The following is a 26123-nucleotide window of genomic DNA, read 5'->3' on the forward strand; positions in this document are numbered from 1 at the left end:
TAGTTCTGTTATTTCCAACTTACTGCATAGCAGACCGGGGAGTGTCTCGCTATTCTCCCTGATTTTTCGAAATAATCGGCTCTAATTGAAAGTTTAGCCTTTTCTCATGCTATTTTCGATCATCCTTTCGTTTTTTTTTCCATTTGCAGGTATTTTTTTCCCCTGCAAACCTTATAGGCATAAATGAAAATTATGTAAGTTCTTAAAATGTCTTAAGAGTTGAATCTGAATCACCAATTGAAATCCAGTCCTCAGATGGAATACCTGAGCTGGCGGTGTATTTTAAGTAAGTTCATGTTGTTAGAAAAAGAAAAAAGCTTAAAATTCAAATCAAACATAGATTCCAAAACTGGCATAGTTAAAATCTACAACATTTATACACATAAACTTTTCCTTAAGCAAGCATGCTTGGGGGGGGGGGGCTGAAAATATTTTCCGTCTTGAACACATAACCAAACTTGCACCCATGTTGTTAGTTCGAAATGCTGCGCTGTGTGAATTTCTAGATTTCCCACGGAATATAGGACATGAAATCTTTGAAGACTAGACTGATTTTTCTTCTCCTTGTATTTTCATCAAAAGGAGTGAGCGCCAAGTCTGGCAATCCGGTGCCGATCATTTCGTATCGTCATAGCACTTACAAAGAAAAAAATTTTTCGCAAAAGTTTGTTCATAAAGATAGAAAACAAACATATATTTTTGATCTGCACATTTCATTTCATAATATCATAACTAGCTTCTAATTTTTTCGATACAATGTACAGTGATATTTGTGGGAGAAGATGCATTACGGTCTATGGGGAGTGAGCATTTTGGACATAAGGTGGCCGCCGCTCTGAAGTTGTCTAATCTCTCCGTATTTAGGATCTCTACATTGAACCTATGAAATAGTGAACAGGACTTCCTGCATCGGTCGCTATAACGAAAGGTCGCAGTAATAAGTGGTCGTTCTAAAGAGAGTTGATTGTAGTAGGATATCTTATTGTTATTAGATATCTTATTGTTGCACTGAGGTAACAATATGTAAAAATTTGCTAAGGAGAGTTTCTTTTTAATTCTCTGGATATAGTAATAATGATTAAAAAGAATAACAGAAATCAGGTAATCTTTTCATTCTCCAAATAGACTTTCTAAGTACAGCTATTAACAATTGAAGGGAAAGGGTTCTTTTTACAACATTTCTTTTTGAACTGCAAACCTATATATAGCATTAAGAATCTAGTCAAACTAATTAATTCATTTGAGTTGATATCAAAGTAAATATATAAACACTAGGAAGTATGATCCTTTGTCGGCTTGGTAAAAACATGCTATCAAAACTAGCGAAAAGTAATAATAAAATAAGTGTGCATAAAATAATGCGTTCTGTACTGGGCATTTTTTTTTTACCACATATTGGTGAAATTAAATTGCATATTTCACTAAGCTTGCACACTTGGCTGAAAGTTACAGTTTCTCTAGCCCAAACAGTGGCGCAATATACTAGACAGACCGGCTATCATATCCAGAGACTGCAGTTTTGTTCTTATTAGAACTCTTCAGTCTTGAATAGTGAATAGCGAGGCTGTCACCTAATTGAAGCTGTGAGTGCTAATAAACTGGTAGATAAAGTGAATTTCTCTCACCAGCAAGTGTCTGCAGCATGGTGCAGTTTGACTCGTGAATTGAAGACAATAACTTGGGTATTTATAGCACTAAGTTACCATTTACTTTACTCACAAGTTTGTTGGCACTGGCTTCAATAAGATGACATCTGCCTCCAGCTCAGTTATTCACTTTTCAGACTGAGGAGTTCTAATAAGAATGAAACTACAGTCTCTGGGTGTAATAACCGGGCTGTCTGGTATAATGCATGTAGTTCTGCTTTAGCCTTGGCTTAGGAACAGTAACTTATTGCTACACAGCAGTGGTCAAAACTTTTTATGTTGACAACCAAAAAATAAAAAAATACACCAAAGCGCACTCAAATTCCACTGTTACTCAATGATTGTTATTGTAACAAATTGTGAGATCGAGATGTGCTTTGCAAAGAAGGTTTGAACATACTTTAAGAGCTATATTTCAGTCTGAATTGAGCATTTTTTACTCATTTTCTAGCTTTGTTATGGGAATAACTTCAACTAAAAGAATGTATATTTTCTTTGGAAAGAATGTAAAAATAGAGTATCTAAATTTACACAGAAGAGCGATGATGTGATACGACTTTGGAATCTGTAATTTCTTCATTCATATTAACATTTCAGAATGAATTACATACATTTCACAATCCAGGACCTACTTTTTAAAAGCAAAATAAAAAATAGCTCAAAAGTAAGATTTAGAACTTACTTACTAGTAGACAGACTACTAGACATTCTTGTGTGTGTATGTGTTTCTTATTGAAAGGAAAACATTTTAAGTTTTTCCATTGTGACACTAGATTTTCTCCCTCTTTTTTTACATAAGAAAGCTGATTTCATCATCCCCCCCCCCCCTCATGGGTAATAATGTTCTTTGTTAAAAATTACATTGAACTCAAAAAGTTTATGTTCCTGTTGGATTTTATTATAAAGCTAAATCACCAAAATATTTTTCTTTAAAAAGTTAAAATAAATAAATAAATCAGAACATGAAAATGAAAAGAAATGTTTTCATTAACATAATGTTAAGATGATTTAACTAATATAAAATTTTGTTTATATTTAGAGTAGTTCTACCTCATGAGTTAAACCAGGGGTTCTCAAACCGGGTGCCACAGGGAGAGGCGGGATGTGCCGCGAAATGTCCACAATATCAATACTTATAATACAACAGAGCTATACTACGGTGCCGTAAGAAAATTCCAATTTTTCAAAGGGTGCCGTGAAACCAAAAAGTTTGAAAACCCCTGTGCTAAACAGATGGCACTGTCATATGGGAACTGCAGCTTATTCACACAACTACGTTTTAAAATTTTATAACTACACATTAAAATGTTTTACTTTGATTCTTTATTAAAACTAAAATTTCAAAAGAACACTATTTAGTCATTTCAAAAGTCCTCAAGAATATTATGCTTTTTACTTCCTTTTACAAAAAAGGAAGTATTGTATTCGCAAAAAAATGTTCACTCAAAAATCGGCCTTAATTTCCATTTTTCTCACCCCCGAATGAATGTTGAGTTTTTTTTCGATCCAACCACACGTGGATATATGCCGAGGAACCTACAGGCACCATAAATATCCATTTTAACGACCCCCAAGTTAATTACAATGAATTTTCTCGTGACATCTGTATGTGTGTATGTATCTTGCATAACTCAAAAACGGTATGTCCTAGAAAGTTGAAATTTAGTATGTAGACTCCTAGTGGGGCCTAGTTGTGCACCTTTTCTTTTGGCTGCATTCGGATATTCCTAAGGGGGTCTTTTGCCCCTTTTAGGGGGGAAAAGTGTTAATTTCAATGTAAACTCAAGTTATAATTTGTCCTACACTTGGCGATATATCGCCAGTCTTTTGGTCGCCAACTTGGCAACAAATTTGGTGGGGTTTTTTTTTTTTTAAATTTTAAATTTGGTTTCAAGTTGGCCACTGTTGGTGATATTTAGAGAGTAAACAATTGAATCACATTAAAATTGCCAATAATGGGGAAATGACTTTAAATTGGAGTAAAAGGAAGTCATGTGATGCACACATCAGCGCTCGTTTTTAAATACTAAAATACATAAAAGGTATCTTTTTATAAAAGTACAAGATTTAAATTTTAACATAACTTTGACTGGGAATAATCGAATGTTCCCAACTGAAGACATCAAGTCTCTTTTCATATGTTTCCATGTAATTGCCGAAATTTAGAGAGAGCAATATCATTATTGGAATTAATTTACAGTATGCAAATTATTGTTGATTCAATTTTTATGCCATATACTTCCAATTTAAAATATTACTGCATTGACAATGAATCACTTCCTTAACTAAAATTACAGATTATTTAAAACATTGTGGGACAGTTTTTTCTTTCATTTTCAAGTTTGTATGTTGCCAAAGAAAATGTATCGTTTAGTACAAAGATTTATGATGAAGCTATGGCCAGAAAGTTGGAGATTCCATTGAACAATTAGAAATTTTTACGTAATCTCTTACATATCTTCACCTTTAAGAGTTTTCATAATGAGATGATCAAGTATTAAATTATGTATTATATATATATATATATCCTACTATTTATAACATTTAAGTCATCCTTCATAAGTTTATTAATTATTCATACATGTTTATATATGTTTATTATGCATTGAACAAATTTTATACAGAACGTATCCTTAAAGTATTAAATTTCTTTATATCATTGTAATTTTGTAGCTTTGTAGTAAATATTTCTACTAATATGTAACATATATAACACAAGCAATAAAAATGTTACTGTTGTTTACATGTTTGTATTTTTATATGGGAGTAATCAAACGTTGTTTGCTTTTAAAAAAGAGTTCTATATAGAAACTTTGAAGCAGTTAAATTAACATTCCTGTATGTTTCTTATTGAAACAAAAGAGAAAAATTAAGTGTTTATTTATTGTAAAACAATTGGAAAACGTTTACTGAATGTTCATACAATTCAATTTACTAGGTATATTTTTGAATAGGATTTAGCTTTCGATTTCAATAGGAGGGGGGGAAAATGCCCTATGAAACAAAAATAGAAGTTTAGTTTTACTCTGAAATGCACTTATCATACGAAACGTCAATGCCAAATTTTGGTAGCATTAGGTTCTATGGTCTGTTCTGTAGACAGCATACAGACAGACATAGAACTTTATTATTATGTACTTGAAATTATTGTGATAGCATTAATGACATGGTTTATATTGCACTGTTTTAGTGTCTCTGAGCAAGTGCAAATTGTATTTTACTGTATTGAGAAATTAAAAAAACGTATTGTTACATTTTTAACTTATTTGATAGCAATGTAAAAATGAATTAGATGTTTGAGTATTGATCTCCTTTTGATATTTAGTTCAACAAAATAACTTGAGGTAAAAATTGACTCATGGTGAGGATTTTGATCAGTGTAAGACATTGTGAAGCTATATCATTTCTGCCATTATCAGTATATTATTCACTTTTCTTTCCCTTAAAAAATAATGAGCATGAGAAGAGAGATTTTGTTTATGTATATTCTATTTTAACTGCTTACAAATAAAAAAGATCGAAAACATTAATTTATATTTCAGAGCTTGTTTTATTTTGAAAACAATTTTATTTGTTCTAACTAAGCTCAAATCATTTTTTTTTCTGTTAAAATGCTAGTAAGACAAATGCTTTCATTTCCAAAAAACGACATAAATAGTTTCGTTTACCTGTAAAAGTAAAGCTTGTTAATTTTTTTGAAAACAAAACATGTTAAAATTATCTAATTTACATATACATAATAACCAGGGTGGCCACTCACTCTGGAAACCTGGAAAACAGGGAATTTTAAAATACCTCTGGAAAACAGGGAAAACTCAGGGAAAATTTGTGATCTTCTCTGGAAATTACTACAGGCAAAGCTTTCGTTTTTACCGCATAACATAGTCGGGTAATTTTTCTGCAATTGGCTTTTTGTGTGCTGCATTAGGAAAGTTTGTTTTATACTTTAATGCTGGCGTACTCGCTTGAAAGTTTGATCCTTCTATTTTAAGAGAAAGGATAAATTCATGAAAGTCCACTCCATACTTTCAAATAAAAAATGGAAATGTTTTGCTGCATGTTTGCATCAAGATTTTTGTTACAAATTTTACTCTTAGTTGATATCAATAAAATTTTCTTTTTAATTTTTTGTAATTGAGGTCATTATTTTTTCAATGAGCTCTAATTTCTGTACAGTTAATTATACGAAACACTAGGGAGTCTCGGTCTGGCAGATATTTAATTTTTTTTTTTTTTTTTTTATAGTTTTTATCAGGGGTGATTGTGTTCCGGTATTTTACCGAATTTCCGGTATTTTTATGTCCGAAAATACCGGAATTATGTGTTTTTTTTTTGTTATGCTTTTATCTCCCTACCTCCGCAATCTTTTAAAATTATATAATACTCATCAAATATACCTGCAAGAGCCTTAAGATGGACAACCTATCCCTTAAGATGAACAAATGTAAAGATAATTTGTATAACACCAGCTCAAAAGTAACTTTGTAACCCATTAAAAATTTAACCAAATGTTCACACAATATTTTGACTCAGAACTATTTAATACATTTAATACTATGGCAAAGGTGCAACTTAAGTAAATAGGGGCCCAAAGATTACACCCCCACCCCCGTTCTCGCTTTTAAAACTTTCAGGTATTTTTTGATGAACTCACAATCACCCCTGTTTTATCAATATATGACTAAATCTGGCAAAAGATGGTTTTTTAGGGAGAGAAGTTTGGAATTTGTTTTTATTATCACTTTTTTTTTTGGCCTTTTGCCCTGCTAATATTGTTATTGAATATTAATATAAATTATAAAATTGTTAATGAAGAAAATTTACTTTAATTGAGGTTAAAAACCCTTTTTTTATTTTTGAAACATGCTCACGGTGAACATATGCTTTGGAGAAATTTCTTTTAGTCTACTTTTTGTTTAAACAGCTATGAATAAAGTGTAGGGAAATGAACTTAGCAAAATGACTGTAAAATGCTATTTAAATAAATCTGAAGAACAAATTCTAAATGACAATCCTTCATGATATTTCAAATTTTTACCTAAATAGTATATAGGAGAAAGAGGGACACAGGTGAGTAATTTTTAATGAGAATACAAAGCATGAAAAATGCTAGTAGGGGTGCTACACATAGTTGTGTATGTTAATGTGCATATATAGATATAAGAGTTTCCCAAACTGTTGCCCACGGACCTCCGGGGGACCGCAGCGCTATTCAACGAAAACGCTAAATATAATTGAGATTGAAGAACGAGACTATTTTTCATTTCAAAAATAAAGCACATTTATGAGGAATATAACAGTTTTTGCTTAAATACATGCAGGACTCAGCCCACCCCCCCCCCCCCCCCCCCCCCCCCCCGGGAACTCTCCAAAGAAAAAACACTACATATTAATTTTTTGTACATGACGAAGTTCATATTGTTACAAAACTATATTAAGTAAAATGCAAACATTAAGGCCCATTTTTACAGCTGGGATATTATACTTTGCTGAAATAGATCAAATGCTATAGTTAGCAATCAATTTTAATACTTATGGAGTATAACTGTTTTATGAATTTGTTGCATAACATGCTTGATTTATTCAGCAAAATCATTTGAAGTGAAAGTAAACACTTGAGATTTTCATACAGTCACCAAATTTTGGGCAATCATCCTTTCATTCGAGCTAGATTGTCAAGGTCTAAAATATTTAGTGCTCAGAATATGTTGATATTATCAGCAGACTTCGTACTATACTGAACCTGCACCTGCTGGCCTCTGTTGATGTAGTTAATATGTGGTGAACTGATGAAAAAGAGCGGTGAGCAAGGTTGCAGCACTGGTGCAAGTGGAATTAGTTGATGTTTTTCTGTATTAACGGTAAGCATACTTTTTTTACTAGTATAATTACATTTAAAGCATTTATAGTGCATTGATTGAGATGAATAAAACCGCTTTACAGTTTCTGGGAACTGGTGACCCGATAAGGAGCAAAGGGCTGTGGCTCCCTATAATTGAGGCAAACTTAAGCAGGCAGCATTGTGAAGGCTACACAGATTTTTATCACAACATTATGATGCTACGAGGGTAGGTTTTCCAGAACCAGTAAATAATTAAAATCCTAATATGCTATAAAAATACAACTCATATGAAAAATCAACACACCTCAACTAGGCTAACAGTGTTTTGTTCACCGACTTCAAAAATTCATTTTTATTAGTAAACTTATTGTAGAAATTTGGTGATAACATTTTAATTATTAATTGAATTTCAAACAGAATTTTACTTTCATAACTCAAAATAATAATGTAAGAAAAGAAAACCAGACAAGTGCTCGGAAAATACAGAGCGATAAATAAGTAAATTTAAAGGAAAAAAAGGGTAAAAATTTTTTTTTCTTGCGTTGGGCAGCAAAGTTCGTCATTTTTCCAGAGAGGGTTCGTGGAGGTCTGAAGTTTGGGAATCTCTGTTGTATAATATAGCGGTTTAATTATTTTCCAAAATCAAATTAAAAAGTCAGAAATACGTTTCGTGGTGTCTGGAATTTCAGAAATTTTACTCTGGAAAACCTGGAAATCTCAGGGAATTTGAGTCTGTCTGGAGAGTAGCCACCCAGATAACTTAATTAACACTTTATTTAAATAAATAGATTTGTTTAGAAGATAACAATTTTAACAGTCAGCATATATTATGACAAGAACATGATGCTAAAACTGGTACAAACTAGAACACAATTCACACAAACAAAAGTAATAAAAACAATGCGCATGTTTCTTCCAAGTGATTTCATGTAGGTCATTTGACAGGAGCAATCATCTTTCTCTCCTTTACAAGAAAGAGACTGTTAGGAAGCAAATTACTAGGAAACATTTTAGATGGTCCTATTAAATAGGGTACCACAAGAACAGCTGCATTTGACTAATGAGCAGCAGCAGTTCTAAGGGGAGGAGGTATATAGTTATATTAATTTTATCTTCCCTTAAAAGATAAATTAAGTTAAATATTTCATATATATATATATATTAATTGACTTCTCAACAACTTTTTCAACAAATAACTTTTTTTACAGTTATTAAAAAAGAACACAAAGCATATTTGAATAAAAGTATTTTGTTTGCTTTAGAAGTAATATTGCAAGCAGATGCCAAAGTGGCAGAAATCATTTAACTCACTGGTTATGAGTTCAAAGGAATGTAATATTGCAATCGGGTCGATTGATTCTTCTTTGATAGAATCAACAATTAGCATTTAAAAAAAAGAAGAAATATGTAGACCTACATACAATACATGTACCCAGAAGCCAGAAGAGTAATTTCGATCCAGGAAGCCAATTACAAAACAATTGATTTTTTTACTATATTTTCTTTTATTATTATTATATTTTCTTTTGTTATAAGAAATGCAAAATGAAAGAAATCACATGCTAGTTTGACAAAACCAGGCATGTAGTACCAAAATGATATCTCAACTGTGTTATGGCTTGAAGCCATACATCAGCTTTAAATTGTGTAGGGTTTAATATTTAAAGGCTTGAAATGTCAAAGATATTTCACACCCACATTTAAAGTGTATTTGTGTATAATAATTATGTGCTTAAAAGTAGATTAATTGGCTTTATGGGATCCTGAAAAAACATTTAAAAATAAAGTCATGAAAACTTTGTTATGAAACATTGTATGGGGTGGGGGGGGGGTTGCTTTTTTCAATTTCCACTGCCCTCTCCAAAAGTTGTTTCTGTATCCACCCCTGCTAATGGGGATGATGTACCCCACTGAAGTGAAGAAAAAAAAGAGGCAAGTCTAGTTATATAAAGAGAGAAGAGAAGATAAACAGATTATTGGAGTATAACTCGCCATATACGAGGGCAATTTGGAAAGTAACCTCCGAATTGCCTGTAACCAGCACAGAGGAAAAACATTTATTTACATATCAAAGGTTCAACTCTCCTTTATTTTTCAGCGTAGTTTCCACCATTATTTAGGCACTTGTACCGTTTTACCAATTTATCAATTCCATCTGCATAAAAAGTGACCCCCTGCGATTCAAGCCAATGTGTCACTGCGCTTTTAAGTTCCTCGTCGTCAGCAAAATGCTGTCCCCCAAAGCCACTTCTTCATTGCAGTGAACAGATGGTAATCAGAAGGAGCCAAGTCTGGGCTACAGACGGCCTTCCACTTCGTGATTCGTCATGGATGTCTGTTCTTCCGTCCTTGAAAAAGCGTACCCACTGATGCACTACACCTTCACTCATAATGTTTGGGCCATATACGGAACACAATTCACGATGGATATCCGTTGCTGACATTTTTTTGGCCAAAAGAAATCTTATCACTCCTTGCACCTCACATTTCGCGGGACTTTCAATGGCGGCACTCATTTTGTCACGCTATAACTAGCAAACGTTTGGTCCTACAACACTCTCATTCTCCCACTGGAAGCTTACTGAATCACAGATTGCTCATGCATTCGATTGAGGGCGCTCCAAAACCATACTTCCAGCACCACGCCCCAAACGGCGGTTACTTTCCGATTTGCCCTCGTAATGTCTCAGATGTGCAAGATTTTACATTTTTGATGAGAAAAAAAAGTTTTGTAAAAAAAAAACAGTTGACATCTTTGTACTATTCCTGTGTTTCTTGTTCACATGACCATTGATTGGGTTTTTTATGAACCATTCTTTTTTTTACGCACTGATGAATAGGTTTATTTCGACGTCCTTGAAACAGCTGTTTGTTGAGGTTTTAATTTTTTTTAATGCCTTTATTTTTACTTTTAGTTTAGTTGATTTTTTTCACTAGGTAAAAGAACACACGTTTTTCCGGGGGAAAAAAAAGCTTTTTACATACCACTCCAGAAACTTTTTTGGGGGCTATCCCAGAAATTTGGGTGTTTTCAATTCATGAATCTGATATTTCCATGATTTTTTTTAATTAAAAAATACCTATGCCAGTAAAAAAAAAAAAAAAAAACTTTTCCATTGTTTCCCAAAATTTATTGACGAACATCGAAGCAGTCATTCACAAAGACAAATTTTAATACTTTTATTATTGCTGCAGGGGAGTCAACCCCCAAGACACTTTGGCTTTGCCACATATTGCCAATCCCAGTATGGTTTTATGTACAAGTCTATGATCCCACCCCCTGAAATTCTGGCTGAGCTAGTGTGCATCAGAGATATATTACTAACACTTATTCTTGTTTAATAGCAATATTGTTTTTTCAATAAAGGTGCTTAATTTTTTTTTCTTCTTAAGTTACAGAAGAGCAAGATTTATCTGAAACCTTTTAACTAGCTGAATTGCATCATTTTGGTAGATAGAAAAACTATAAAGGAACACAACCAGGCATTTCTTTTTATACATTGAAGTACTACAATAACTAAAAAAAATTAAATCAATAAAGGCACTTTACTTTTAATTCTATGAAAAAACTGAATTATGAAATGCAGTAAATAAAATAATTCATATATAGCTAAAAATAACTTGCAAAAAGACATATTTTAAATGTTTACTCACCAACTCTAATTAATGATGTTTTTATTAGGTAAAATATGAATATCTGGGACTATCACAGCACTAGGTGAAGATATTTTAGTAAAATTTATGTATAATCCACCACTTGAAATAATACGTTTAGCATCACCTATTGGAAAATATAAAACACAATGCCACCATTTTGAATTTTGTCTCTTTATAAAATTAGATTAAATCCAATTATAACTGTCTTTGCTTACCTTCTGATATGAAGCACCCAACTTTCATTGACAGATCTAAAAATGATATTCCAGGCTCATATGGAATGTATGAGACAGTAGATGAAGGAAATATAAGTCTTAATTCTTCAATATTTAGCTTTGCTAAAGCCGCTAAGTCAGACTGATATAACACTTTTGTAGCGGTCTCTGCTAGTGCCAATCCTTGTTCTGAAAATAAGTTTTTTTTTCTCAAAAAGTTAAAATCAATAAAAAATTTCCAAGTCAATAAATATTAAGGGGGGTATTCTAGCCTAGAAACTCAAAAAAAATTGATTTTTTCCCCCTTCATATTCTCAAAGTTTAGACAATTTAAGAATCGCAACTTCAGAGCTTGAATACGATACCTTGCGATGATTAATACTACTAAAGAAAAAAGTTAAAACATTCCATTCCACGTGTTTTCTTTGGGGGTAAATTACAGGCTTCAGGACAGTTTATGATGTAATGTAATTTCAGAAGAATAGAAAAGAAAGCTTCCCACAAACACGATGAAAAATTACTGTCATCCACTAAGCGTCAAAGCAAGTTTCAAGTTACAGCAATTTGTTTGTTTTACCTTTTTCATCCGCCATTAGACAGTGACTGCAGCGCCCGCCTACAGTTTATTGGAGTTGCAAATAAGTTTCTGAGAGGATTTATGGAAATTCAAATTATTTTTGGATGTTTCAGTAAATTTTGTTAAAATAAACTCTTTTGCTCTCAATATATACCTGACGAAGGAGCATCTCAAAGGTTCTGTAAGCCTCTTGTGTACTGTGTATTTCTTCAGTGTTAAATTCAAATTTTTAATATAAAATGGATAAATTAAGTCAAAAAGGAAGTAATTTGCATCCAGATGGACAAAGAAAACGCCAGCAAAAGAGATCAAGAACGTATCAAACGCTCTGAGGTACGAGCTTCCGAAGCTTCAAAAGAAAACAGAACTGCTCTTGTGGCAGAAAGATTGGTCAAAAATGTAGATTTTGAGGTGAAGTAAGGAACACTGAATAAGGCAGGGATGGGCTGATTGAAAAAATGTACGTATAACATACCATTAAACCACTCAGACTGCCCGAAATGAGACTGCAAACTTTAAATGCATTTTTCTTGAAACTAGTTTTTTTGATATGGTTGACAAGATACCTCAAGTTCTATTGCACCAATTTACTTGAAATTTGGTATAGACTATTTATACTATCAAAATTGTCTCCACATAGGGGGTTTTTGTAATTTTTGATTATTATTATACAAAAAATAATTTTATACAAAATATTATACAAATTTTGTAAATATTATTTAATATTATACAAAAAATAAACTTTTGTTTCAAAAAGACCCCTTGTTGTGTGTGTGTTTTTTTTTTTCCAAATCGGCTACATCCAGATAATTCTACAACTTTGTTTAATAAGAATTAACCTAAACTATATGTTTCAGATCACATGGAGGATTGGAATCGCGTCAACCAGGAGATCCCTCCTTTTTTTAGAGTCCCCACTTTGCCAGCCTCCACCAAGTTAAATTTTGAAATTTTTTTCAACTATTATGCATTTTTATACTTTTAAATTACCAAACTGATAAAAATGGATAGGGGAAAATAGCTACTGTTTATTTCTTTTATTAAGCCAGTGAAATCCAGCTTCTAGACTAGAATACCCCTTAACAAAAAGTTAGTAAAAATTAAGAAACAGTTTTAATGGAAAAACTAATATTCAAGACCAAAATAATAAATTAAACTTGTAAAATTTTATTTACCATCAAACATTTTCATTATTAATAAAAAATAATTCAATCAAATATTCTCATTCTAAGAAACATCTTTAATGAAAACAAAACAGGAAGTACCTCCATGGACTAATAACGTTACTTCTTCAGCAAGTATTCTTTGAGCTCTCCGAGCATCAGGATTTTTCTAAAATATAATAAAGTATTAAAAAAAATGACAGGTCTTTCTTCTGAGAAGGAAAACAGTGCACAGGAAACTCACAATATTTAGCTTAACTCAAAGCTATAATTATAACAGTTAAGGGATCATTCCTCTATCTCTCTCTCTCTCAAAATAAAAAAAAAAAAAAAACTCACATTTCTAGAGGAGAGCGAGGTAAACGTCACAATCAACAAACATTAGATACACATAAAACAATACTCATGTATCGTCGCCTCAGAGCAACAGTAGGATATCTTAGTGTTATTCCTGGGATTAGAAGTCATAGTGTTGCTCTAGAACCCTTTGAAAAGGACAGGCCGATTATCGGACATTTTGGTTCCAAGACTGCTTTGGATCCAACCTTATTTCCAGTATTTCTAAATATGTTATTATATTCTCAGGTTGCTATGTTGTTAAGCAGTTGATGATAAGTTGATTAAAAGGTCCCTTCATGTAAATCTAAAAAGATAACTTAGTTCACAAACTCTACAAAAATGTATCGAGAAATGTTTATAGTAATGAACCTCATTTTCACTTTATTTGTTTTTTAATTTGTATTAATTAAATCTTCTTCATTTGCAAAATAAAATAATCAAACATCAAACCCATCTAAAGCTTGGGCACTAGTTTTCTGCAACGAGGCTTTTGTATAAATATTAATTTTGTCCCCCGACAATTTTGGAACAAAAATGTCAAATGAGTCAGCTCTCCTTATATGCTCCTTATGACCTTATGTTGCTCTGAGGCGACAATATATGAAGTATTTAGTGTTAAAACCAGATCAATACTCTTTTTAAAATTTGATAAGAGATATGAAAAATATTCAGGGTTTGAGCTGTTTTTCAAAGAAATCTTTCTTTGGACACAGTTTTTGACTTGTAAAGCACAATGTGTTTCAAATCACTTTGTAGCACAATGGTATCCACCAAGAATGAAAGTATGAAACAGAAGAACATTTAAAAATTTAAGGATTGAGTTTGATACTAAAAACCCTCGTGTTTTGTGTTTTAAGAATGAGAAAAACCATAAAAGTCAACACAGATGATTTTGAAGGGTTCCAGCTTCCTTGCAGGATATTAAATCATTTGAAAATTAAGGTTGAATATTCTTCACATTTTCATGAGTTTTCATATGATAACACTGCCATGCTAAGCACAAAAGTTGCAACTGCAGCCCAGCTCAAAGCAAGATTTTTCATTTTAAAGTTTTAGGCCTCCACATACTTGATCCCAATACTACTTTTTCAAAAGTTTTAAATTTTATGCCCGGTGAATATATATATATATTTTTTAGTACAAATTTGATCTGGATTATCTTGAGATCCATATCAAAATGAGCCAGATAAACTAGGTTCCTTTGCACTACTGTTATTTTTTGGAAATTTTGAAGCTATTTCAAATTTCTGTAAATGATATATTAAACTAGATATGTTATTCAAACATTTTTAAATATTCCAATAGAATAATTTAATAAACTTTCAAGACACCAGCCACACAAGATGTTTTAGAATGCAAGACAGTAAGAGTTCTGACAGGAGCAACAAAGTCACCCATCGTTCAATTTGAATCAACAGTCTAGACAACTAGGAGACATTTAGTTGTTAATTGAGATGAAACAACTAAACATGGCATATCTTACTTTAACTTATATTCGTAGTTGAAAGTAAGATATGCTATTAGAGTTTTGTATCCGACCAGAAAGCAATCAGTATGGATGTTGACTAGTGTCCTGACTATAGCTTCAGTTTGGTGTAGTGACTATTCGAAACTTTCATGATAACTGTAGAAATTATGGGACTTTTTCATACTTTTGGTGATTAATTTTCAACTTGGTTCATTTTTTGGACATGTAGAGATAGTAAACAACAAACACACACACACAAAAAACTCAATTACATATTTTTTTTCAATTACATTAAACATGATCATTTGCATTTAGAATTTGATTCAAAATATTATAAAAATGTCATTGTTCAACACAACAATTGCATGCTAACTTAAAAAAAATAATTGTTATTTTTTTAGTGCTTTTAAACATGTCATGAATTACCATGTGATTCTGAATTATATCTTCTATTTCATTTAAACTCAAAAAGGTGAAAAGTTTTAAGTATTTGTCGATGCCAGCATCAGGAAGCCTTAAAAAGAACTGAAAGAAAAATTAACATGAATTAAAATCAATCTAACCCAGAAATTAATTTAGACTGACACTTAAAGAAAGAGAGAAAACACAAACGAACAATACCGCCCATAACAATAAACCTGTAAATATTTTTTTTTGGTCTCGGCAAAATTCTCATTTAAATAAAATTTGGTTACAGCTGTAATATCTTTATAAAAAGTTGAATAAGATGCAGTAAAAGGTGAAGAAGTATTGAAGCTACAGTAAAGTCTCGAAAATCCGAGTCTCAAAAGTCCCAGGTTCCGCTTAATTTGAGCTATCAAACAGTTTGATTTTTTCCTCGCTAGGTAGGAATGATTTTTTTCCCTCCTTTTTTTTTTCTTTGATGGAGCAAATACATTTTGGAACCACATTGTATGTTATTTATGTTATTTTTGTATATCCCCTTTCATAAAAGATGTCTTAAAAGAAAAAGACAGCAAAACAATTTAGTAACTATGAGATTCCCTACACATTTTTAGAGTAAAAGAAAATGATTTGATGTGTAATTTACATCAGGTTCTTCCTTGTACGCCAATTAAGTAACTAACATTTTTAATAGCGAAAGATGACTTTTGCTGTCAATAAATTAATGGCTTTTACCTGTCATAAAACTTCTTTAATTGCTTATACAGTAAAAATAATAAAGAACGATTGCAACAGCTATGGCGCCAGCCAGCACTCTTCAGGAGACGTGAAACTTTAACTTGACTAAAGTCAAAATAATTCAACAAAATCAAACTGAACCCAGGGGTAGACTAATTGAAATTTTTTAGTAGCTCACATGTTTAGTAGACATCTTGGATGACTTTTGAAAACAGATTTAAGGGAGATTAAAATGGAAATTTAAGTGAGATCTTTTCATCCCTACAATATTCCCTATAGTACTTTGTGCGGGGAACTGAAAGATATGTATGCCCTTTTGTAGTCCAAATAATGTAAAATTGTAATTGCTGAGGATTTTCCGGGTAATCCAAGTTTTCAGTAATCTGAGGTGGCGTCAGCCCCAATTGCCTCGGATTTTCGAGACTCTACTGTATTACCTTATGGTCATAAATCCACTATATAAAGCTTCTTTATAAACCAAATAAACATAACATAAAATCAATGTTCCTGCTGCAAAAATATGGCACATAAATATATTTTTGTGTTATGAAGACTTTAAAACATGTATGACACATTTTTGCTAATTGTGTGCTGTAACTACATTGATTAAATCATACATTTTTTTTTTAAATCAACATTCATGGCAATATGCAAATTTATCAAAAATTGCTGAACTAAACAGCTTAGAAATAACTAAAACATTAATAAGGTTTATTATTTAGTAACAAATTATGCACTCTCATGTTTAAAAATTGCAACATTATGAAATAATCGTCTGAATGAAATTTATTACCACTCTTTTTGTGACTAATTATGATAAATACTTTATACTGAACCTTTTGCATTCAAAGGCTATCAGTTTCATTTTGTAAACAATTGTGGTCAAATTATTAGATTCATTGGTATCACTAAGAAACTTATGGAGCGATATAAAAGAACTAAAGGTTTTGTAATCAAGAAATTTGGCTAGTATCAAATCTCAACAGTAAATGAAAAATGAATTTTTACAATCATGATTTCTGTAAAAGGTTTCCACATGCCATAGCAATTTTTGATAATTGTCGCTTTTATTCTGAAAGGATAACATCAAGGTTTTATTTTTGAATTTCTTTTAGCCCTGATATATAAATGAGCTTGAATTTTCATGGATGCTAACATCCAGAGCATTCATTAGCTCTGCTATTTTCAACAGTCAAGTTTTTTACTACATAAATTGTTGGCAAACCCAATATATTCCTTCAATAGAAATAGATTACTAACTTGGTAAAAATCAAAAAATGATGTCCTTTGTTGAGAAATATAAACAGCATTTCCGGCCGATTTTCCAAATTTGTCTCCAGATTCTGATTGTATGAGTGGAAGTAAGCATCCTGAAAATTTTAACACACTTAATCATGTATATGTTTTAAGAAATGCACAGGTGTGGAAGTACTTATGGTAATTATACAGAATTGTACCATACACATGCTGATACTGGCATCCAGAAATTAAATTATATCCAGAAACAATGTTTCCTAGTTGATCGCTGCCACCAATCTAAAAATGAAAGTATCATAATTGTAATACCGAAGAAAAGCTTTTGGAAAAAATACATACAAATATATTTGAGTGAATCAATATACAGTCGACGCTCATTATAACGACCACACATTATAAAGACCGTCCCATTATAACGACCAGTGGTAGAAGTCCCAACTTTGTCTCTATAAACTCTATGTTAATTTGCTTTCGTTATAACGACCGTTCTGTATCGTCTAATCCAATACAGCGACCGAATCAGCGGACGCTATTTCTTGTGTTCTTTCCAATAAAACAAATTTGTAGCTTAAAATGACATTGATTATTGTTTACGGACATCTGCCTGAAGTTTTCAATGTCAAATCCAACTTTAAGAGGGGTGGGAGGGAGATTACCATTCACCACAGCTAGCACAGAAAAAATAATGGGAGGAAAAATCGAGAAAATTCCAGATTCCTCAGAAAAGGGAGTTCACAGATGTATTGGTAGTTTGGTGTTTGAATCTAGTATTTTTAAAGATTTGGGGTTCTCGAGGGACTTTTAAATGTTTCTTTGGAAAGCAAGAGAAACACAATTTATCACCTATATCTGAAACAGAAAATAATGTTTTGCAAAAATCACGTCTGCTAAAAAGGCAGACCTCTGTTTCTGGTTTTATCTTCAGAAATTGTTGTGGTAGTAGTAGTAGTAGCAGATCTGAAAGTGTGTAACATTTTCCTCCCTATATTTTCTACTTTAAAACTTGTTTAATATTCTGTCATAATATTTTGCACACGACTTTTCTAAAAATTCCTATGATAAAAAACATTTGGGCATTTACTTGGGCATGCATGATGACGGTGTACATTTTTTAAATTTATATCTCTTATAACGACCACTCGTTATAAAGACCTTTTTCTCTGGGACGGAGATGGTCGTTATATCGAGCGTCGACTGTAAAACATTTACATACATTATAAATATTTATCTACCATCAAAACTTAAATTTAAAAATAGTTATGCTGTAGTATTGAAAAAAACTGATGATTTCTATTCATTGATTTATTTTTGTTATATTCCACTTAAAACTTAACATCATTTACACGTTGTGATGATGTTACGTTATTAACATTACTATTGATTTTGATACAGAATAGAAAAAATAGTAATTAGTGCATTAATTGTAAACAATAATTATTTTAATGAATGAAATGTTCGGAATGTATGAATTTACAATAAGAACACTTGGAAAAAGAAAGAGAGAGAGATAAAAAATAAATTAAAAATCAATAATGCCAACAACCTTTGTCACAGATTAGCCTAAAAAACTTAATAAAACTTTTTACAAAATATTATTGATGTTTTTGTTTTCTTTTCAAAAAAGATCGACCGATAATTTCTCTTTTTAAACTTAAGAAATCAATCAATTGATTTAAATCGACAATTTTAATCATGCTAAGTAGCTAAAACACTTATAAATTTCACTACTTCAGCCTTTTTAAAGTCAGTACAGCTTTTCGCCCTTATTTTTGATTGTTAATAAAGGGTTTGTCTTCAGGCCCAAATATTCCAATTTTTATAGGGCGGGGGGGGGGGGGGGGGGAGCAAAAGGTATGTGCTTAGCGTAAATTATCCCAAAAACATCAAAAACCACGCCGACTTACAAAAAACAGGGAAGTAAATCTATTTTTGTATTACTCAACCTGAAAATTCAAATGGTTAGTAGCCAGTGGCCAGCAGACACTTTTTCTATCACTAGAAGTTACATTTTTCAGAACCTAACTTTTTTAACTGAAAAAAATCAGGCAATCTTAAAGTGTTACGCCTAAAGGTGGGTCAGGGAGAAAAAATGTATTGGGAAAGTAGGCTTGTTGCTACATTGTATGCATATTTGTAAAAGTGGAGAAAAGGAAACGTAAAAATTAATCTTACTTCAATCATTATTTCCAGTTGAAAATTTAAAGAGTGTATGAATAAAAATGCAAGAGTTATTTTGAAAATATGTATTATAGATGAAAAAGAAGTTCTAAAATGTAAACTTCAAGTGCAAGTATCAACAATAAATAAATATATATATACTTTTGCTGGAAATGGGGGAAAATAAAAATGGACTGACGTCGATACCAGCTCTCAACATAAAGAGTAGTTATTATTACTATTTTTTTTTTATTAATACAAATTTTTAACCTGGGTCGAAAAAGTTCAATTAAAATGCAATATATATGGGTCGTTCCATGTGAAGTGTGACCTAGGGGTTCCCAATCGACCCTCTCCAATTTTTATGAAAATTTTAACGGATGTTCATAGAAGACGAATATGAAGCTATGTAAAATATCCATAAATTGTATAGAATCTGCCAATATCCATAGTTTGGCCTTTTCCGCGTTGCGATTGAAACGACAAAATCACCAAGTTTGTGCTTTCCTTACTCACGGCCTGAGATGGTTACAATACTGGTATTTGGTGATCCTGAACAACTTTTGCGGTATAACAGCCTAGTTATATAGCAAAAGATCGATGCATGGTAGATTTTTTAACAATTGCTGCGAAAGTAGGTTAAAAATCGCATTTTTACAAACTCTAACCATGTATCATCGGCTTGTATCTGCTGAGAGATAAGTTTTCTGAAGCTATTTGTTTCCTCGTTTGTAGCCTGTTATGTCCAAAAGGTATGCAAGTGGCATCTTGATAGCGCAATAATTGCTGAATTATTCCAGTTGAAAAACCAGTCAAAAAAGTTTGCGTCAATATTGTCTCAATTAAAAAGAGCAATTTCAAAATGTTCCTCTAATTTAATTTTTCTTCATATCATTAAAATGAGCACACTTTTAATTATGCAACATTAATTACTTACTTACAACATAAATTACTTTTTCGATTACAAATTCATGGCAATTCCAATAAAATCTACAGAATCTACTGCAACCTGTGTTTTGAAAGGAAAAAAAAATCAGATATTTTAGACCGTTTGTTTTTGTGGGAGCGCTCCCCAGGAAAACTTGAAAAATGTAAAAAGTTAAGTTTCGGTGCTTTTTTTCTCAGCTCCTATGAGGGCGAGAGTTTCCGACTAGGTAGGTTTTTTAAAACTCACGGGGGGGGGGGGGGGGATATGATTTAAAATTATATGTCACTTCGCAAGGTTATGCGACACTAATGTTTCAAAGTCCGAAAAAGCATTGCTTGATATTTTCAAAAAAAAAAAGAAAAAATAATAATAATTTGAATTCTGGTACAGTTTCAAGGATATATTTTAGAACAATTACGGAGCATTAAAATATCCTCCTGGAATACCTGCTAATTTTAGAAAAAAAAAAGTGCTACATTCGCCTGTTGAAACTGCAGGCTTGATGATGGGTTTAAGCTTTGTCTGTATCTGATTATTAATCAGACTAAATCGTTCAGATGTAGATTCATTCATCATTCAGATCATAATTTCATTCAGAATGAATGAATCTACGAAAGTTTTAAATTTAAAACTCTTTGGAGGTAACCGCAATAGGTACCTCGAAAACAATTGAATAACTTACAGCAAAATTACAAATAAACAATATGTATTAAAAAGATGGAGCAGGAAAATTGTACACAATCATTCTTATTATGAAAACTACATTTAAATTAAAAATATTAATTTCCTCAAATGGGGTCGTTTCCAAAATTTTAAAAGTATTTTTTCCCAAAAGAGCTGGTTTAAAAACATGGGAGCTGACCATTTTTTAAATAATTTGACTAAGTTTAATATTTTTAAAAAGATAATTTAATCGGAAGCTTTCATTGTTTATGCTTCTGCCGATGATATCACAAATGATGAAATGCCCATTCACTGTTGCCATTCACAGAGCAAAATATTTAATTCGCATCTTTACTCAAGTGTACTAGCAACGATATGGCTGAGAGTAAGCGTAGAGCGCAATATTTAATTTGTTTCTTGATTATCATAACGTGGAAACGCGGTAGACAGATGCGCCAAAGTACATCATTTGTGACGCCATAAAGTCCACGCCTTATTTTTAAAATTGGACATTTAAAATAATTAAATAAGAATTAAGCGTTGGGTAATGAAAGTTTTTCCTTGCTCCATGTTATTATTATTTGCTTATTCTATCAATTTCAGTAACTAAAAGTAGTACATACTTTTGACTGAAGGAAAGAACCCCATTATGTTTTTAAAACCAATAAATTTTGTAAAAAGTTTTTAAAAAATATTTTAAAAGCAAATTATTTATAAATTAAAAAAAAATAGTTTTTCAAGCACAAAGAGTTTTTTGGATCACTATCAAAAAGTCTTATTTCGTGTTCAAGCTGGCTACTGGTAACAACACTGAAAAGGTATGGCCAACAATGGAATCATTTCTCGACAAAGAAGATTTGAATGCCTCTTACATTCCATAATTCCCATTTTCGTATCTAATGCGTGTTTTTTTTTTTCCAATTTGTGATGCATCATACGTTACTTTATAAATAATTTATCGTTAAACTAGCTTTTAGTCTTGTAATATTTTGTGTAACATTTACTATACATTAACCTGTATTCAGTATTTATAATATAGTGTCATAATATAACTGATTATGAGCCTTTTCAATGTCTCATTGTACCTCATTCCAAATCGCCCTGTGTTCCCACGCGAGGCACCTCAGTTTCCTAATTGCTGTCCCCCCTAGCCATAATTCGGTAGTAAGAGACCCAAACTAGGGTAAAAAAACTATGACTATAAGCACTTAGTGGTGCATTATTTCCTGAACAGAACTTTTTAAATGACATAAGGCTTTTTTCGAACCATGAAGTTAGATTTTCAGCACGTGAAAATTAGTTCATTAGATCAATAGTGATTCAGGATAACGTATTAATGTGATGACTTTGAGTAAAAGCACTTATTTTCGCGAGGCTTTCATTTTCGCAATTTTCCAGAGCTCGTCGTAATCACGAAAATTTAAACCTCGCGAAATATTTTTTTACAGAATAATTCTGTTCATATAAAATTGGCAAAATTTGCAACTCACAAATTCGTAGATTTTTTTCTATTTCGCTAAAATTTAGGCTCGTAAGAATAAGTGCTTTCACAGTATTTCATCCTAGTTAACGCAACTGTTTATTTGCACAAAAGATTGTTGATGCTTTTCTTCAAAGTTCATTGTAATCACTTTCAATCGGCACATAATTATGACATCTTTTATTTTATTTGCATATTACACTTCTGATACATTTTTTCTGAACGAAAGTTTTTGTTTTGTATTAAAATATAGTTGATAATATGGCAATTACAGAAAGTTAAAATGCAAACCTATTGTCAGATAGTGTAATATGTTCGCTAAAAAAAAAGTTTCAAATTTACTTGAATTACTTGGGGGGTTCCCCTGCTAGGATATGTCTTTCCAAATCTGTATGTAAGCAAGGAAAAAGTTGCGTAGCGAAGCTCAAAAAATAGTCTACTCCAAGTTTAGACTCGAAGGAAATAAATGCTCTCGCTCATTCAACCCTTAATTGCTGTCATCCCCTCCCCTAAACACATGTTTTTTATTACCCTGATGACTGCCTGAAGATGATCTCCTTGCCCCACCCCAACAGATGATAAAGAAGCTGTCCCCTCTTTCTCTATTGTCACCGGCGGGAGGCGTGGTTAACACAGAAATTCGTCAATTTTTGCAAAATTTTTCAGTTTTTCCCTCCCAATTACTCTTATCCTAATTTAAGTATGATTAAAAGAAAGGTATCCTTGAAAAGCCCAAACTTTCAAGAATGACGCGTAGTTTTTCAATTTGAGCAAATGTTAGATCTTGAGCATTTATGAAGCGTTTAAACAGAAAGCATCTCTTATTTTTGTCAACTCACAAATTTAACAACCATTTAATATGAAATTTTAACAGAAAATGAAAAATTAAAATAGATGCGTCATTTGTACTGCTGTGAAGAATGTTATGCAGAAAAAAATATCTCAAAATATTGAAATGCGAATTAGCAATCGGGAGGAAACTTCCCCGTAGACTTAACATTGACTTCGAAACTTCTCTCCAGCGGCACCTTAAAGCTGTATGTCTCTCCTTATTCTTCACTCTCTACCAGACTTTCAGATATTATAATTCTAGGAAAACCCCAAAAGAATTTTTCCTTGAGATGAAAGACAATCCAAATTACTTTTTTCCTGGGTTTAAAATCTTGAACAGACTTTTTGTTTGTTCTGTTGGTGATGGTTAAAGAAGCTATCTCTAACTGTTGCTTGAAAATTTAAAATGTATCAAAAATTAGGATTTATTAAACAGTTATCTTATTTTGTCAGAACAAGTCAGAGGACAATAAGTTATTACATACAAGTTGGATGGTTTAAAGAAGGAAAAACTTTGTATTTTCAGGATGAATATGGTGATATAATTTTCCAAATAAGACATTTTGATGTAAAACATGATACTAAACTATGCAATTAGGCAAATTTTTATACAAAATACTATTATTTCCTTGAACATTTGTTAAAGTAAGAAAAACTAAAAAACCGATTGGTACTTCATTTCTAATGTAAGATTATTATATGAGCCATTTATTTTGAAAGTGAGGCTTTTTTTTTTTATTATTATGGGTAGAATTAAAGGTAAGGAGTATCAAAAGTTAGTGATATTAATGAAGAGCTAAAACTTTCATCACAAAAATATTAGGATTCTGAAATTTTTTTGCTCTAAAGTGTTACAAATAAAAATATCAAACTAAGTTTTATCTATAATTAACGTTATCTTCATTAATAATAAAAAACTGAACTTGCTCCTTTGAAAATTATATGTAATATCTTTACTCATATGTAATATGGTTTTAATATGCATATGTTAATATGTTTTTAATGTGCCTATGTTAATGTGTAATATGCTTAATAATTACTAATAAAATTTTTCATTTTATCTAGGTCTAGAAATAACTTTTAGTAAGAAACTTTTTCATTCATGTACATAACTTACTTGGAAACGACAATTGTAGTTTTTAAACAAATGCAGCCAATCATATGATTGAAAAGCTTGATAACTAAACTCTGCAAAATTGATTCCAGCACCAGACTCCATTCTACTTTTAACACTGTAAATAGTAAACTTAGAATGTGAACAGTTCTAAAAATAAAATAAAAAAATCCACGAAAATACAGCATAGTTTCTCTTATTTAAGCATTGATGATCATGCTGATACTGGAGAGTTATGTAATGTTTTAAACTAGTTCATCCCATCGAAAATATTTTGATTCATGGACAATAAAATTAACAAGTTTAGCGTTTTTTTTTTTTTTTTTTTTGTAACTAAGAAAGACTCAGATGTCATAAAATTATAAACATTTTATATTCTAACTAATTGAAGATTCAAAAGATTTTAGAAATAAACTTCATAATATTAAAAGCATGAAGAATGCATGGGCGCTCATATGGGGGGCAAGTGGGGGCTCAAGCATCCCCCCTTAGAAATTAGAACTTATTTGCTTTTAGTACTTTTTTCTCTGCAAAAATGTAAAAACATTTCTTTTCCAGCCATTAATGAATAATTTATAAAAAGTGCCTAACTTTAACAACTCTAATCTGAATTGAAATCGGTTTCTATGGGGAAAATTTCCTGCTAAACCATTGGGAAACTATCTGAGTCCCCAGCACTTAAAATTTGGCATATGGGCACCCATGGAAGAATGAAAACAAATTTCCAAGATTTGTTTCCATTTAATTAAATAGAAATCTTTTTGGCTTTATTTAAATACTAGTGGCATCCGCACGGCTTTGCCCATAGTAGAAAGTTAAAAGGTCTTTGGATTTCCCTGTATATTTACAAATATTGTATGATGAATTTCTCACCAATTGGCTTGCCTATGTTACGATTTCACGTTATGATAACTTGGTAATTTACTCCTCCATCTTACAATAATTTTGCTCAGGAAAATGTTCTTAAAATTGGAATAGAAAAAGAACAAAATCGAATTTTTGAAAAATCGCTTCGAGGTGCAGACCCCCATACTACAAGCTAATTTTGTGCCAAATTTCATGAAAATCAACCGAACAGTCTAGGCGCTATGCGCGTCAGAGATCTGGACAGAAAAATTTTCAGCTATTATTAATAAAGAAGAAACAATAAAACTGATCAGGTGGAAAAAATTCCTAGTTATAACTATTACAGATAAACATAATTTAGTACACACTATATAGTGCGTGCAGCCAGGGGCGTGCACAGAAATTTTGGGGCCCGTCATAAATGACTCTTCCAGGCCCCCTTCCAGATTGTTTACCCTTATATTTCATGCCTAGTTTTAAAAATATTGGGGCCCCCTTCAGGCTCGGGCCCGAACCAATAGTTGTCCCTTCTCCCCCCTCTCTTTTCCTGTCCCTTCGTGTCATCCTAATTTCATATTATTGCCAGTTTGTAAACTTTAGCAAACAAGCTAATAAGGCACCATGCCCACCAAAATTAAAGCATACTGTGAAATAACTACCAGTGATTTATTAATTAGATACTGAACGTTTATGTATTAAACACGGTTGAGCCCTAAGGATTGGAAAGCTACCAATTTTTTATTAACATCTCCAATATTTTTTCTCTATTTGCTGGAGAGCTAGTGGTCTTGTCCTCC

At 31.8% G+C, this 26123-nt stretch overlaps 2 protein-coding genes across 2 annotated transcripts in view; one reads left to right on the forward strand and one right to left on the reverse strand.

Annotated features, from left to right (window-relative positions):
* LOC129225748 (N-alpha-acetyltransferase 60-like) overlaps positions 1–4369 on the forward strand; it is a 29512-nt gene extending 25143 nt beyond the window's left edge. Inside the window, exon 6 of the mRNA XM_054860250.1 lies at positions 3942–4369. Coding sequence (XP_054716225.1) covers positions 3942–4020 — 79 coding nt within the window. The 3' untranslated portion in view covers positions 4021–4369. The remainder of the gene's footprint in view (positions 1–3941) is intronic.
* Positions 4370–11107: 6738 nt separating this feature from the next.
* LOC129225758 (tyrosine--tRNA ligase, mitochondrial-like) overlaps positions 11108–26123 on the reverse strand; it is a 33638-nt gene continuing 18622 nt past the window's right edge. The window contains exons 5-11 of the mRNA XM_054860262.1: positions 24484–24598; positions 17508–17586; positions 17311–17420; positions 15334–15432; positions 13203–13269; positions 11361–11549; positions 11108–11269 (exon numbers count right to left, since the gene is read on the reverse strand). Coding sequence (XP_054716237.1) covers positions 11148–11269; positions 11361–11549; positions 13203–13269; positions 15334–15432; positions 17311–17420; positions 17508–17586; positions 24484–24598 — 781 coding nt within the window. The 3' untranslated portion in view covers positions 11108–11147. The remainder of the gene's footprint in view (positions 11270–11360; positions 11550–13202; positions 13270–15333; positions 15433–17310; positions 17421–17507; positions 17587–24483; positions 24599–26123) is intronic.

This window comes from Uloborus diversus, chromosome 1 (genome assembly GCF_026930045.1).
Source record: "Uloborus diversus isolate 005 chromosome 1, Udiv.v.3.1, whole genome shotgun sequence".
In the NCBI taxonomy this organism is placed as follows: domain Eukaryota; kingdom Metazoa; phylum Arthropoda; class Arachnida; order Araneae; family Uloboridae; genus Uloborus; species Uloborus diversus.